The sequence below is a fragment of the Delphinus delphis genome, chromosome 7 (genome assembly GCF_949987515.2).
Source record: "Delphinus delphis chromosome 7, mDelDel1.2, whole genome shotgun sequence".
NCBI lineage: Eukaryota > Metazoa > Chordata > Mammalia > Artiodactyla > Delphinidae > Delphinus > Delphinus delphis.
In genome coordinates this window covers 115,261,779-115,275,606 of record NC_082689.1, presented here as the reverse complement: position 1 = coordinate 115,275,606, position 13,828 = coordinate 115,261,779, and the positions used below count along the sequence as shown (strand labels likewise).

The following is a 13,828-nucleotide window of genomic DNA, read 5'->3' as shown; positions in this document are numbered from 1 at the left end:
TAACCAATGTAGCACCGGCTGCAGGATGCTGACGGTGAGGGAGACTGTGTGTTTGGGTGGGAGCGGGTAGCAGAGAGTACGTGGGAATGCTCTGTACTTTCCGCTCCACTCTGCAGGGAACTGCTCTAAAAAATAAAGTCTATTAAAAAGAAATTCACATCACATAAAATTAACCATTAGCCATTTTAAAGCGTACAATCAGTGGCATTTAGTACATTCACAGTGTTGTGTGACCGGCACCTCTATCCAGTTGTAGACATTTCACCACCACCAAAAGGCAGTTCCTACACAGTTACTCCCCAGCCATTTCCCCTGGGCCCCTGACAACCACGAATCTAACTTCTGTCTCTATGAATTTGTCTAATCTGGACATTTCATACAAGGAGAATCATATAACACATGACCTCTTACAACAGACTTCTTTCACTTCACGTTTTTTAAAATTTATCCATGTGGTAGTATCAGTACTTCATTCCTTTTTAAGACTGAATACTGTTCTATTGTATGTACAGACCACATCTTCTTTACCCATTCATCAGCTGACAGACACTTGGGTTGTTTCCACCTGTTGGCTCTTGTAACCCGTGCTGCTAAGACCTTGCCCGTACAAGTCTTTGTCTGACTATCTGTAAAGGATTCTTCTCTTAATGCTACATCCCTCCCTGCCCTTAGATGAGTGAAAGCAAAGCAGGTAAGTGAAGGAAGGGAACAGAAATAAAATTAACATGTAAATATCAAATTAATAATATTTACAGTCCCGACTAATAACAGATATTTAAATTAATAATATTTAAGAAACACCTGTATTAACATACTTTATCTCATATATCTTTATAATTCTGATGTAGACTTTATCACCTGTGTTTATAGATCAGTAAAGCAAGACTCGGAAGGTTAAATAATTTGTCCGTGTTCACACAGCCGCTGAGGGTCAGCCAGCAATGGACTCCAAGTTTTCCAGACCCCACGCTGCCTCTCCCATCAAACTAGCAGTAGAGGTGAGAGAATGGGTGAGAAGTACACTGCCTTGATAAGTAATTCTCACCAGAAGCTTACCTTGGTGAAGTCATCATGCAGAAGCTAATGGTTCAACAACCCTGGCTGTAACCACAAACTCAGAGAACCAAAGAGAGGCGATGACGTGGTTTCTCTGGGTGTGTATAGACTGGTCACCGGGGTCACTCCAGGCCCTTCCCCTCAGCTTATTCTCTGAAAGGACGCAGCCGCTCCAGCCCCTACCTGCCCCCAACCCAGTGGACCTGGACGCAACTCACATCCCAGAGTGGGCCCAGGTGTGCACGTACCTGGGGCCGGGTGCCTGGCCCTCTCCTCGGCGAGTCCCTGCAGACACTGGTCCCGCTCTTCCCGCAGCACCTGCAGCACAGCGCACAGCCGAGGGAGGGCTCCCACCTGCAAGCCCAAAGCCGAGAATGCTCGTCACTGCCACGAAGCTGAGTCTAGTACACAGGGCGGGGCCAGACAATGGAGACTCAAAATGAGGAAGACAAACGAGTGAATATGACAAAAAAAGAGCATGCTCACGGATACAGACAACAAACTTGTGGTTACCAGCAGGGAGAGGGAAGGAGGGCAAGCTAGGGGCAGGGCAGTAAGAGGTACAAGCTGCTAGGTATAAAATAAGCTACAAGATACGTTGTACAACACAGAGAACAGAGCCCATATTTTACAATAACTATAAATGGAGCATAACCTTTAAAAATTGTGAATCACTAATTGTACACCTATAGCCTATACAGTATCGTACAGTAACTATACTTCAATAAAAAAGACTTGTAAAAAGAAGTAATGTAAACTAGAGACTTTAGTTAATGTATCAATATTAGCTCATCGATTTTAACAAATGCACCACTTTTATGCAAGACATTAGTAATAGGAGACACTGGAGAGGAAGGGTTGAGGGGGTATATGGTCATTCTTTGTACTTTCTGCAGAATTTTTCTGTAAACCTAAATCCTCTCAACAAAATAAATTATATTAATTAAAAAAGAATAAGTGGGAGAAATCAGTTCACCTAGTTTAAAGACTCGCTGTATAGCTACAGTAATCAAAACAGCCTGGTATTAGTAGAAGAATAGGCAATGGTGTTAGAGCGACTGGACAGCTACAGATAACAAAATGAACCTTGAACTAAGACTCATACCTTGTACAAAAATTACCTCAAAATGATCATGGACTTGAGCGCAAAACATTAAACTAAAACTTTTAGAAAAAACATAGAAAATCTTCAAGATGTAGGGCCAGGCAAAGATTTCTTATACTTGACACCAAAAGCACGATCCATAAAAAGAAAAATTGATAAATTGGACTTCACCAAAATTAAAAACTTTTGCTCCAAGAAAAACCATGTTAAGAGGATGAAAAGGCAAGCTACAGATGAGGAGACGATATTTGCAATCCGCAAATTAGAACTAATATCTAGAACAGACAGAGAACATTCAAAACTCAATAGTAAACAAATTTAAAAATCTATTTAAGGACTTCCCTGGTGGCGCAGTGGTTAAGAATCCGCCTGCCAGTGCAGGGGAAGCAGGTTCCATCCCTGGTCCAGGAAGATCCCACATGCCGCGGAGCAACTAAGCCCATGCGCCACAACTATTGAAGCCTGTGAGCCCTAGAGCCCACAAGCCACAACTACTGAGCCTGTGCTCTGGAGCCTGTGAGCCACAACTACTGAGCCTGTGTGCTGCAGCTACTGAAGCCCGCACACCTAGAGCCTGTGCTCCACAACAAGAGAAGCCACCGCAATGAGAAACCCACACACCGCAAAGAAGAGTAGCCCCTGCTCGCCACAACTAGAGAAAGTCCGCACGCAGCAACGAAGACCCAACGTGGCCCAAAAAAAAAAAAATCTATTTAGAACATAGGCAAAATGCATGAAAAGACATTTCAGAGAAGACACACAGATGGCAAATAAGCACATGAAAAGATGTTCAACATTATTAGCTATCAGGTAAATGCAAATTGAAATCGTAATGTGATATCACTACATGCTTATCAGAATATCTAACATAAAAAATGACAACAATGCTGGCAAGGTTGTGGTGAAACTAGGTCACGGACACATTGCTGGTGGGACTGTAAAATGAGACAACCACTCTGGAAAACAGGTTGACAGTGTCTTAAGAAAAGCTAAACATGCAACTATCATATGACCCAGCCATTGCACTCTCGGGCATTTACCCTGGAGAAATGAAAACGTATATTCAGAAAAAAACCTGTACACTACTATTTGTAGCAGCTTTATTCCTAACAGCCCAAAACTGTAACAGTCCAGATGCCTTTCAATAGGTAAATGGTTAAACAAACTATGGTACATCCATACTATGAAATTCTACTCAGCAATAAAAAGGAACAAAGTAGTAATACATGGACCAACTTAAATGAATATCCAGAGAAATATGCTGAATGAAAAAAGCCAATCCCAAACGGTTACATACTGTATGATTCCATTTATATAACATTCTTTTTTAAATTTAATTATTTTATATTGGGGTATAGTTGATTTACAACCTTTGTGTTAGTTTCAGGTGTGCAGCAAAGTGATTCAGTTATACATGTGTCCATTCTTTTTCAGATTCTTTCCCCATACCGGTTATTACAGAGTACTGAGTAGAGTTCCCTGTGCTGTATAGTAGGTCCTCGTTGGTTATCTATTTTATATAGAGCAGTGTGTATATGTTAATCCCAAACACCTAATTTATCCCTCCACCCCCTTTCCCCTTTGGTAACCATAAGTTTGTTCTCTATGTCTGTGAGTCTGTTTTGTCAATACATTCATTTGTATCATTTTTTTTAGATTCCACATCATTTATATAACATTCTTGAAACAGCAAAATTATATCAATAAAAATGGAGACCCTATTAGTGGTTGTCAGGAGTGAAGGGAGGGTGAGGGTGGGAGGGAGGGAGGTATGACTCTAACAGGGCACCACGAAGGGACCTCAGGGTTGCAGACTTGTTTTGCACCTTGACTGGATCAACGTCAGTACCATAGCTGGTCAGTCAAACCCCAGCTCACTTGCAAACACTAAGAAAGAAGTAAACGTGCATTTCTATGTGCCACTGAGTTTCTGTGACTGTTACACAGCACAGCTGACTGGGTAGGAGTGACGTTTCCCGAAAGTGGGTGGCCATGTGCATTGCTGGAAATGAAGAAAGGGGTGCTGCAGCAAAGAGGGTCTTGAGAGCGATGGAGCAAGATGAGGAATGAGGGAACACCTACAATGGGAACCTCTCCAAGAAAAATTTAACTTCCTTTGTGTTTTTCCCTGGGACTATGGAAAAATAAACATCAGAAGACAGTTTAACTTTTTCTTTTCATTCTACATTTCTTCTTCTTAAGTTGTAGTAAAATATACCTAACATTTACCATTTTAACCGTGGTTTAGTGTACAAAGTTGTACAATGATCACCCCTATCCATCTCCAGGACTTTTCAACTGGCCCAACAGAAACTCTGTACCAATTAAATAGTAACTATCCGTTACCCTTCCTGGAGTCCCTGGTAACCTCTATTCTACTTTCTGATTCTATGAATGTGTCTGTTCTAGGTACTTCATATAAGTGGAGTCATGCAATATCTGCTTTTTTGTGTCTGGCTCATTTCACATCCACATTGTAGCATCTAGCAGAATTTCCTTCCTTTTTAAGGATGAATACTATTCCATTGTATGGACAGACCGCACTTTGTTCATCCATTCATCGCTGGGTTGTTTCCATCTCTTGGCTACTGTGAATATTGCAGCCAGGAACAAAGGTGTACAAATATCTTTTCGAGTCCCTGCTTTGATTCTTCTGGGTACATACCCAGAAGCAAAATGTGTGGATCATATGGTAATTCTGTGTTTACTTTTTTAAAAAACCACCGCACTGTTTTCCACAGCAGCTGCCCCATTTTACCTTCCCGCCAGCAATGCATAGAGTTCTAATTTCTCTATGTCCTCCTCAACCTTTGTTATTCTGTGTTAATAATATCCATCTTAGTGGGTACGAAGTGAATCATCCCACATTTCTTTTACCCTTATCCTTCCATTAAAATTGAATAAACTGGGACTTCCCTGGCGGTCTAGTGGTTAAGACTCCACGCTGCCAATACAGGGGGCCAAAATATATTTTTAAAGACGAAAAAGAAAAGATGAAGAAGAAAAAAACTATATCATCTATAGTTCACCCCCTTTTAAAAAAAGTATTAAATATAATTTTACTTAAAATTCACAGGAGGAGAAACAAGTGAAGGTAAAAGTATTGCTAAAATTAATATAAAATTTTCCTCAAAACAAGATCTATTAGTACTGAAAAGTTCCCTTTAAACAGTTTTTAAAAATCAAGTTTGTCTCTTAGGGGAAAACATAGGCAGAACATTGTATGACATAAATCACAGCAAGATCGTTTTTGACCCACTCCTAGAGAAATGGATATAAAAACAAAAATAAACAAATGGGACCTAATGAAACTCAAAAGCTTTTGCATAGCAAAGGAAACCATAAACAAGACGAAAAGACAACCCTCAGAATGGCAGAAAATATTTGCAAATGAAGCAACTGACAAAGGATTAATCTCCAAAATTTACAAGCAGCTCATGCAGCTCAATATCAAAAAAACAAACAATCCAAAAATGGGCAGAAGACCTAAATAGACATTTCTCCAAAGAAGATATACAGATGGCCAACAAACACATGAAAGGATGCTCAACATCACTAATCATTAGAGAAATGCAAATCACAACTACAATGAGATATCATCTCACACTGGTCAGAATGGCCATCGTCAAAAAATCTACAAACAATACATGCTGGAGAGGGTGTGGAGAAAAGGGAACACTCTTGCACTGTTGGTGGGAATGTAAACTGATACAGCCACTATGGAGAACAGTATGGAGGTTCCTTAAAAAACTGAAAACAGAACTACCATACGACCCAGCAATCTCACTATGGGGCATATACCCTGAGAAAACCATAATTCAAAAAGAGTCATGTACCACAATGCTCACTGCAGCTCTATTTACAATAGCCAGGACATGGAAGCAACCTAAGTGTCCATCGACAGATGAATGGATAAAGAAGATGTGGCACATATATACAATGGAATATTACTCCGCCATAAAAAGAAACGAAATTGAGTTATTTGCAGTGAGGTGGATGGACCCAGAGTCTGTCATACAGAGTGAAGTAAGTCAGAAAGAGAAAAACAAATACCGTATGCTAACACATATATATGGAATCTAAGAAAAAAATGGTCATGAAGAACCTAGGGTCAGGACAGGAATAAAGATGCAGACATACAGAATGGACCTGGGGACACAGGGAGGGAGAAGGGTAAGCTGGGGCAAGGTGAGCGAGTGGCATGGACATATATACACTACCAAACGTAAGGTAGATAGCTAGTGGGAAGCAGCCGCATAGCACAGGGAGATCAGCTCGGTGCTTTGTGGCCGCCTGGAGGGGTGGGATAGGGAGGGTGGGAGGCAGGGAGACACAAGAAGGAAGAGATATGGGGATATATGTATATGTATAGCTGATTCACTTTGTTATACAGCAGAAACTCACACACCATTGTAAAGCAACTATACTCCAATAAAGATGTTAAAAGAGAAACAGTCCTATTCGTTTTCCCCTGGAGCCCTCCCTCCCACAGACCTCCTTCCTCTTCCCAACACCGGCCTGTGGTTTTGGGGGCCGCTCCCCGCTCCCCCTGCCGGGGTTCCATTTCCTGGACTCCCTTTTTCTTTACTCTTCTTCCTTGTTTTACAGAATCACGTTCTCTAGTAAATTACTAAGAAAGCACATGGAGGAAGTAAATTTTTGAATCTCTGAAGGAGTGAAAAAGCTCTTATTCACTTGAGTAATAATCCAATTAATTAATAATCTGGAGATAGAAAAGTGCAACCTGCAGAGAGAGAAAATAACGAGGCAGACCCCAAAATAAGAGAGGAAAGATGTTAAGAGAGGGTTCTGTTAGCTATTTTGGACTCTTAAATCCGAAAAGGTAAAATCTGGGAGGAGATACAATGAAAACCTGTTGAATTCTGAAGGAGGTGAAGAAACGCAGCATCACTTTGCTCATCACACTTTACAATATAATTACTCACCTGCCAACATTGAGACCGGACAGGAATAGTTTCAAGGGGGAAACAAGAGAAATACTAGTCTAGTTTATAGGATGAGAAAGAAAAAGAGGGCACTCGATCGTACAACCAGTTCGAAGCACAAAACGTCATCAAACACTTACTGGGCCCCCAGGACGCCCCGCAATCAAAGGCGAATGGACGCGGGTCCTGCTCCCGGAGCTCACCGGCTCCAAGGAGTCAGAGTGGCCCGAGGCGGGAGCGCGTGGGGAAGGCAGCCGCCAGGTCATGATGGACCACCAGCAGCGGCAGGGGCCCCCGGGGGGCGGCTGCACCCGGTAAGTCATCCTCACAGAGCGGAGAGGATGCGGACGGACGAGACGGAGCCGATGGGGCCCTGAGGGCCGGCTGAGGGCAGGGCTGGCGTGGCTCCCATGGTGCGTCTGCTCTGGGTGCCTTCATAGCTCCAAGCACAAGGAAACGAGATGTAGGCCTGGGAGCTGAGGTGAGAGAAGTGTGGTTGAGCAAGACTGGGTTTGTGACGCGGTAAGACAGCCAAAGCAGCTCACACGGTAAGAGGGAGCAGATCCAGAAGACCAAGGGCCAGAGACACAGCCTCGAAGAACGACCCGCTCAGGCTGGGAATAAGAGCGTAAGAAAGGCCCACGCCACAGGAGGGACCTTGCGCGACGAGGAGCCAGCCACGCGAGAGGAGCCAGCCATGCGAGAGGAGGAGCCACGCGAGAAGGAGCCAGCCACGCGAGAAGGAGCCAGCCACGCGAGAGGAGCCAGCCACGCGAGAGGAGCCAGCCATGCGAGAGGAGGAGCCACGCGAGAGGAGCCAGCCATGCGAGAGGAGGAGCCACGCGAGAAGGAGCCAGCCACGCGAGAAGGAGCCAGCCACGCGAGAGGAGCCAGCCACGCGAGAGGAGCCAGCCATGCGAGAGGAGGAGCCACGCGAGAAGGAGCCAGCCACGCGAGAGGAGGGGCCTAGCCACTGGAGGGACCGTGCGAGAGGAGAAACGTCTCGAGAGGTGTGGTGGGAACAGCGAAGGGTGGGAGCCAAGGCAGGGAAAGGGACAGGGTGTCCTGGCACGGAATGCTTCCAAGAGGCTGGGGTCCCATGGGTGTCCTGCCCAGTTTGACCAGGACAGCCTGGGTGTGTGCCTGCTACCTTGATCTCGTTATTCATTAACGTCCAGCTCCTCTCATCAGTCGCGTGGTCCCCGGGTAGACCAAAGACTGCACCCTGTCTAGTGAATGTGGCAACACAGGCCCTGGTGACTGAAGCCCGTGGGTGGCGCGTGGGAGCCAGGGTGCGGCTGGCTGAGAAATGGGCAGAGGTGGAGGCAGGGGTCGTGGGTGAGGACTGGGCTGCCTCTGTGTCATCTCAGGACACAGGTCACTGAGCATGGTAGGGGCGGGGGTGGGAGCACAGGTGTAGGGATGGCCGTGGGCCGGAGCAGAGCCTCTGTTCCGCCTGGTTGTGTTGTGGACAGGATATCTGTGTACCCCAACGAATACATTGATGCCCTAACCCCGGGTGTGGCTCTGTTTGGAGACAGGCCCATAAGGAGGTAATTAAGGTCAAATGAGGTCTAAGGAGTTGGGGCCCAGATCTGATAGGTTAGTGGCCTTATGAGAAGAGACACCAGCGGGCTCACTCACTCTCTCTCTCTGCCCGCTCAGAGGAAAGGCCATGTGAAGGTAAGGCAGCTGTCTACAGGCCGTCTGGGGAGGGAGGGCTCCCCAGAACCCGACCATGCTGGCCCTGGATCTGGGACTTCCAGCCTCCAGAACTATGAGAAGATAAACGTCCACTGTTTAAGGCCCCCAGTCTGTGGTGCTCTGTTATGGCAGGAGGAAAGGCACAGGAGGGTACGATTCAGACACATCTGTGAGAGCAAGATGTTGCTCAGAGGAAGTTCTTCCCCTGACTCTCAGGAAACGGGAGGTAGACCCGGTCTGTGGAAAATGAAAGAGGAGGTGGCGAGGTCAGAAATCTGAGAAGACACCAGGGGGAGCCTCTGGGAGCCAAGGTAAAGGGAACTGATGTGGGGCACGAAGGGATTCTGAAGCCTGGAAAACTCAGGAATCCTGGCAGCACGACGGGCAGGACATGATGCACCGGGGAGGTCCCTTCCCCAGAGGCCCCTTGGACTCTGTCAGACAAGGCCTGTTGAAGCTGGGTGGGTCCCAGGAGATCCCTGTTTTCTCGTGTCCTCTCGAATGCTGGGCAGCCCTCTGTTTGTCATGTAAGCAAGCAGATAGGATCTGAGTGTTGTGGGGCTTGCCTTGGGCTGCAGGTTGTTCCAGAGCCCGAGTGAAGGTCAGTGGTGAGAAACCTCAGCTTGCTAAGGGCAGGGGTGCAGGCACCAAACCAGGGGTCACTGCAGGGGCCGCCCTGTGGGCAGAGCTCTAATCCTGGCTATTAAGTCTGCGCTTTCAACAAGGGGTGCCAGGAAGAAAGCTCTGCCTGTCCCTGGCATGCGGGGAATACTGGGGACGGGACAGAGGGAGGGGAACTCTATAGCATCTCCTAAAGGGGGTGCCAAAGCCTAGAGGACTCCCCTAAACAGTGTGGGAAGCACACCTCCTGTTGGACTTCGTGACTCCAAGCTCATCTCTGGCCCCCTCATTAAAATGCTGTGTCCTGACAGTATTCTGTTTATGTTTTATGAAGTGATTAGATTAAACTGAAATCAGTGTCATTTTGCGGTTTGGGAGAGAATTTCATGACAGCGCCTTGGGCACCAGAAACCAGAGTGGCCTCTCTTTGGGAGCAGACGCACATTCTGGCTAAGAACAGCTGGGTTTGGGTCCTCACGCCACCGTGTCCAGCTGGGTGACCTTGACCAGTGGCTTCACCTCTCTCTGAGCCTCTGTGTCATGTGCACAATGAGCGTACTGATTGTTGGTGTGAGAAGCAAATCAGTGCCAGGAAGGAATGAGCAGAGTACCTGGTGTGAAGTAAGTGCTCAGTAAGGGAAGCCTTCACCATCATCACCATCATCGTCATCAGTCACGTTAACTTAGGGACAGTAAACGCTCAAAAAGAAACGCACAGATACTTCCTCAGAATATTGTCCAAAACTCCCAGGGACTTTCCTCTAAGAGGCCACAGTAGCCAGATCCTCTGGTGGCCTTTGCAGGCCTTCCTAAAATTCTGCTCACCCAGCTGCCACAGAGCTCGTCAGCCTCTGGGTCCAGATGTAGCCCACAGAGGGGCGGGGACCACCATGTGTGCCAGACCCCATCCTTCGAGTTTCTGTGTTTCTGCGCCGTCAACTGAGACGGAATGAAGGGGGGTGGGGGGAAGGGAGGGTGGAGAAGCCCAAGGAACCCATGCCCTGCAGAAGTCTTCTTGTCTGGAAATGGGTCTCCATCGGGTACACCTGCTTCTGTCCTCCGGCTCAGATTCCCTGTCACCAACCCCACTACCCTGAATCCAACATCCAGTGACACCTATTGTGAATCCTGTTCACGCATTTCCCCTGAAACATTACATTTAAGACAGCGGTTCTCAACCAGGGCAGTTTTGCCCTGCCTGCTCCCCAAGGGCATTTGGCAATGTCTGGAGACACTTTGTGTTGGAACGACTTGGAGAGATGGCACTAGCTTCTGGTGGCTAGAGTCAAGGGATGCTCCCAGCACCCCTTGTGAAAAGCCCACGTTTAATATCCAGGATTACAGCGTCAAAGTTAAGAAACCCTGCTTGAAGGAAAAAGCAGCCTTGCACCCCCCTTAACTCAGGTTCTCGGATGGGCAGCTTGCCAGATGCCCTGGATTAAAAAGCCCTCCCCTGAGTGACTCCTCCTCCTTTGCTGACGTATCTGTGTACAATTTTGTAAGCAACGATTGCTTTCAAGATGTCATGCTTCACTACCTGTTGCCATATGAAACTGTCCCAGCTGAGGACAGCCACTATGGATAGCACCATCATTTCATTCACTCATTCATGCATTCATTCAGCCCACACACACTCATTGACTCCCCCTTACGCTGGGACAGGCTCTAGGGATAAAGGGTGAGCGAGACTAAGTCTCAAGGCTCAAGCTCGAAGTGAACATATCGGGAAGGACAGATGTGCTGGTGAATAACAGCGTTCCAGGTAGAAGTCCTCATGAGAGACACGGGTGGGGACAGGCGAGGTGTGGCCGGGGTTTCCTACCCAGGTCTAGAAAACTGCCCCATCAGCCATCAGCACTTAGTCCACTGGCAAGGGACCCTCCCGACATCACCCTGTGGAAAGGCAGGGGAGGGGATAGTAATAAGCATTTGGCCTTAGTGACTGCCCGCCCCCCGCAATTAGAAATATGCCTATGATTTCCCTCAAGAGGGAGCACAAAATGAATACAGAATTGTTTGAATGACCTTCAATTTCAAAATCGAATGTCTGACGCCTCAAACAAACAGGAAAAAAAAAAAGCAGGGTTTCATAGGCTGGGAAATAGTCCAACCGAAGTAGTCAGTTCCACTCCTATTTGTTGAAGGAGTTCTCTGCCAAGAAGTGTGAACCTCAGGTCTGGATAAGCCCATAAAATCACCAGAGAACCAATTACACACAGGAAGCCACCTCAAAGAACACAAAGCGGTACCGGAGTGCATGAAAATGCACGTAAAGACAAAGGGCGTCCCGGACAGAGCTCTGGGCTCTATTTTCAGCGCTGCCACAAACCAACTGATGTGGAGAAGGTCCCTGCTCTCTGTGGGTCTCAGTTTGCTCCCCTGTAAAAGGAGGTAACTGGACCAGGGCATAATAAAACATCCTTCCAAGGCACACAGAAGACTTGAACCAAGGGGAGGCTCTCCTTTCCCCTCTGTTTATTCCTGAGATAACACCGGGGGCCCCTTTGAGATTAAAATGTAGGTTGAACCTCAGTCCTGAAGCCCAGCTACCTGGAGCGGCTGCCTCCCAGCCCTGGGCACCGAATCACAACACACCTGGAGGCTGCACCGGGCTTCGAACTGTCCCCACCGTCTCAGGTGGCGTTTCCCCGAAGTGGGAGCTCAGACTAACGAGCGGGTGCTGTTGCCCTAGCACCTTCCAACTCCAGCCCTAGGACAAGGGGCTCCAAGTTACAAGCGAGCTGGGAACAGAGCCCCAAACGCCAGCCTGGATGCCACAGAGCCGCCCCTACTGCGTGCCAACACTCCCGTCAGCTCGGGAAGCAGGTCTTTCTTGCAGTCAAACAGGATAGGACCACAGGAAGGCAAGGTCACTGGACGCCAGGAAGGACTTGCCCAGGACAGAGACCGCAGACTCAGAATTAGGTCCCCAAGTGCTCTCCCTGGGAAGTTTCTTGGAACAGAGGCCCCGGCGGCCAGTTTGGAAGGCTGGTGGGAAAGAGTGGTTCTGGAATCTGTGCGCCCACTTCCCAACCCCCCGCCCTCGCTTCCAGCCAGCCAGTCTGGGTGCAGCCACTTTCCCATTCACAAATCCCACAGGGAGAGGCCCGGATTCCCTGGAGTTTCCGAGAAAGAAAGAAAAACACGCCCCCCACTGCTGCCTTCTCTGTTCTCGGCCAGCTCCTCCCTGGGCCTGGTTTGGGGAGACCAGCTGCTCCCAGGAGTCCCCAGACACACAGACATTGGGGAGCCAAACCCACAGGAGAGACGAGGGGGAGAGCCGCAGACGCGGTCCCATCACAGAACCAGCAGCTGCTGCGGCCAGAGCTTTCGGAGGTCTCCCCATCCGCAGCCCGGTGTGTGTGCAAATGTCAAGGCTTTGGAGCTGACGGATTGGGTTCCAGTTGTCTTTTATCGGGGCAAGATTTTTGGTCTTTCCAAGTCTCGCTTTTCTTGTCCGCAAAGTGAGGGTGAAAACATCAACCTCGAAAGGTGATGATGAGGTTTCAAGGAGATAACGCAGGCAAAGCGCCCGGCACACAAAACGCACGGCCAGGGGCGGCTCCAGAACTCCGCCTAGGAGGGCCCCGGAGGCGCAGCCGGGAGGAAGGGGTGGGCTGGAGGGCAAGGGGGTTATCTCAGCGCTGCCTGCGCCCAGGCTCATGCCGAAGGTGTTCTGGAGGAGCGGGCCGTCCGGAGAGGAGCGGAGAGAGATCGTAGCTGTGGGGGACGCATGCGGAGGAAGGGCTCCCACTTCCCAGCGGAAGATCGGCCCCCACCCCCACCCCGCGTGGGACCCGCGGAGGCGCGCGTACTCACGGCGTGCGCGGCGCAGGCAAGCAGCAGCAGCGGAGGCAGGAGGGCGCGCATGGTGCCGCGTGCGCTCCCTGGGCGCCCCGACGGCCGCCTGCCCGCGCGCACCACCCGTTCCGGGCTCAGCGCTCCCAGCCTCCTCTCGGACCCTGGTCGGCCCCCGCGCCCCGGGGAGCCATGGCCCCACCCGGGACTTCGCCTCCTCGGACTAGGTGGCCGCGAGCCACGCCGCCCGGCCGGTTGATAAGGACGCGGCGCGGCGTGCAGTCCTCCGCCCACCGCGGCTGGCTGGGGGCCCGCGCGGAGGTCGGCGGCGGAAGAGGCAGAGGGAAGGCGCGGCCGCAGCGGCTCCCACGGGCTCGGCCTGCCCCGCCGCCACACCCCCAGGGACGGAAAGAGCCCTCCCCAAAGCCCGGGTCAGCCCCGCCGCCGCTGCGCGGCGTGCGCCACCTTTTCGAGCCTCTGTTCTCCTCCGGAACAACACGTCTAATAATACCCAACTACCTTCCGGTGAAAGAAGGTTGGGCGAGTGCCCTGTGACACAGCGGGCGCTTGGGAAATCGCTATGGCATCTATTCTGGGG

General features: G+C 49.3%; 1 protein-coding gene across 2 annotated transcripts in view; it reads right to left on the bottom strand.

Moving 5' to 3' along the window:
* SCTR (secretin receptor) overlaps positions 1-13,448 on the bottom strand; it is a 64,503-nt gene extending 51,055 nt beyond the window's left edge. For both annotated transcript variants that reach the window (XM_060015752.1, XM_060015754.1), the window contains exons 1-2: positions 13,252-13,448; positions 1,305-1,410 (exon numbers count right to left, since the gene is read on the bottom strand). In XM_060015752.1, the coding sequence (XP_059871735.1) occupies positions 1,305-1,410; positions 13,252-13,302 (157 nt within the window). In that variant the 5' untranslated portion in view covers positions 13,303-13,448. The remainder of the gene's footprint in view (positions 1-1,304; positions 1,411-13,251) is intronic.
* Between the last annotated feature and the right edge of the window lie 380 nt (positions 13,449-13,828).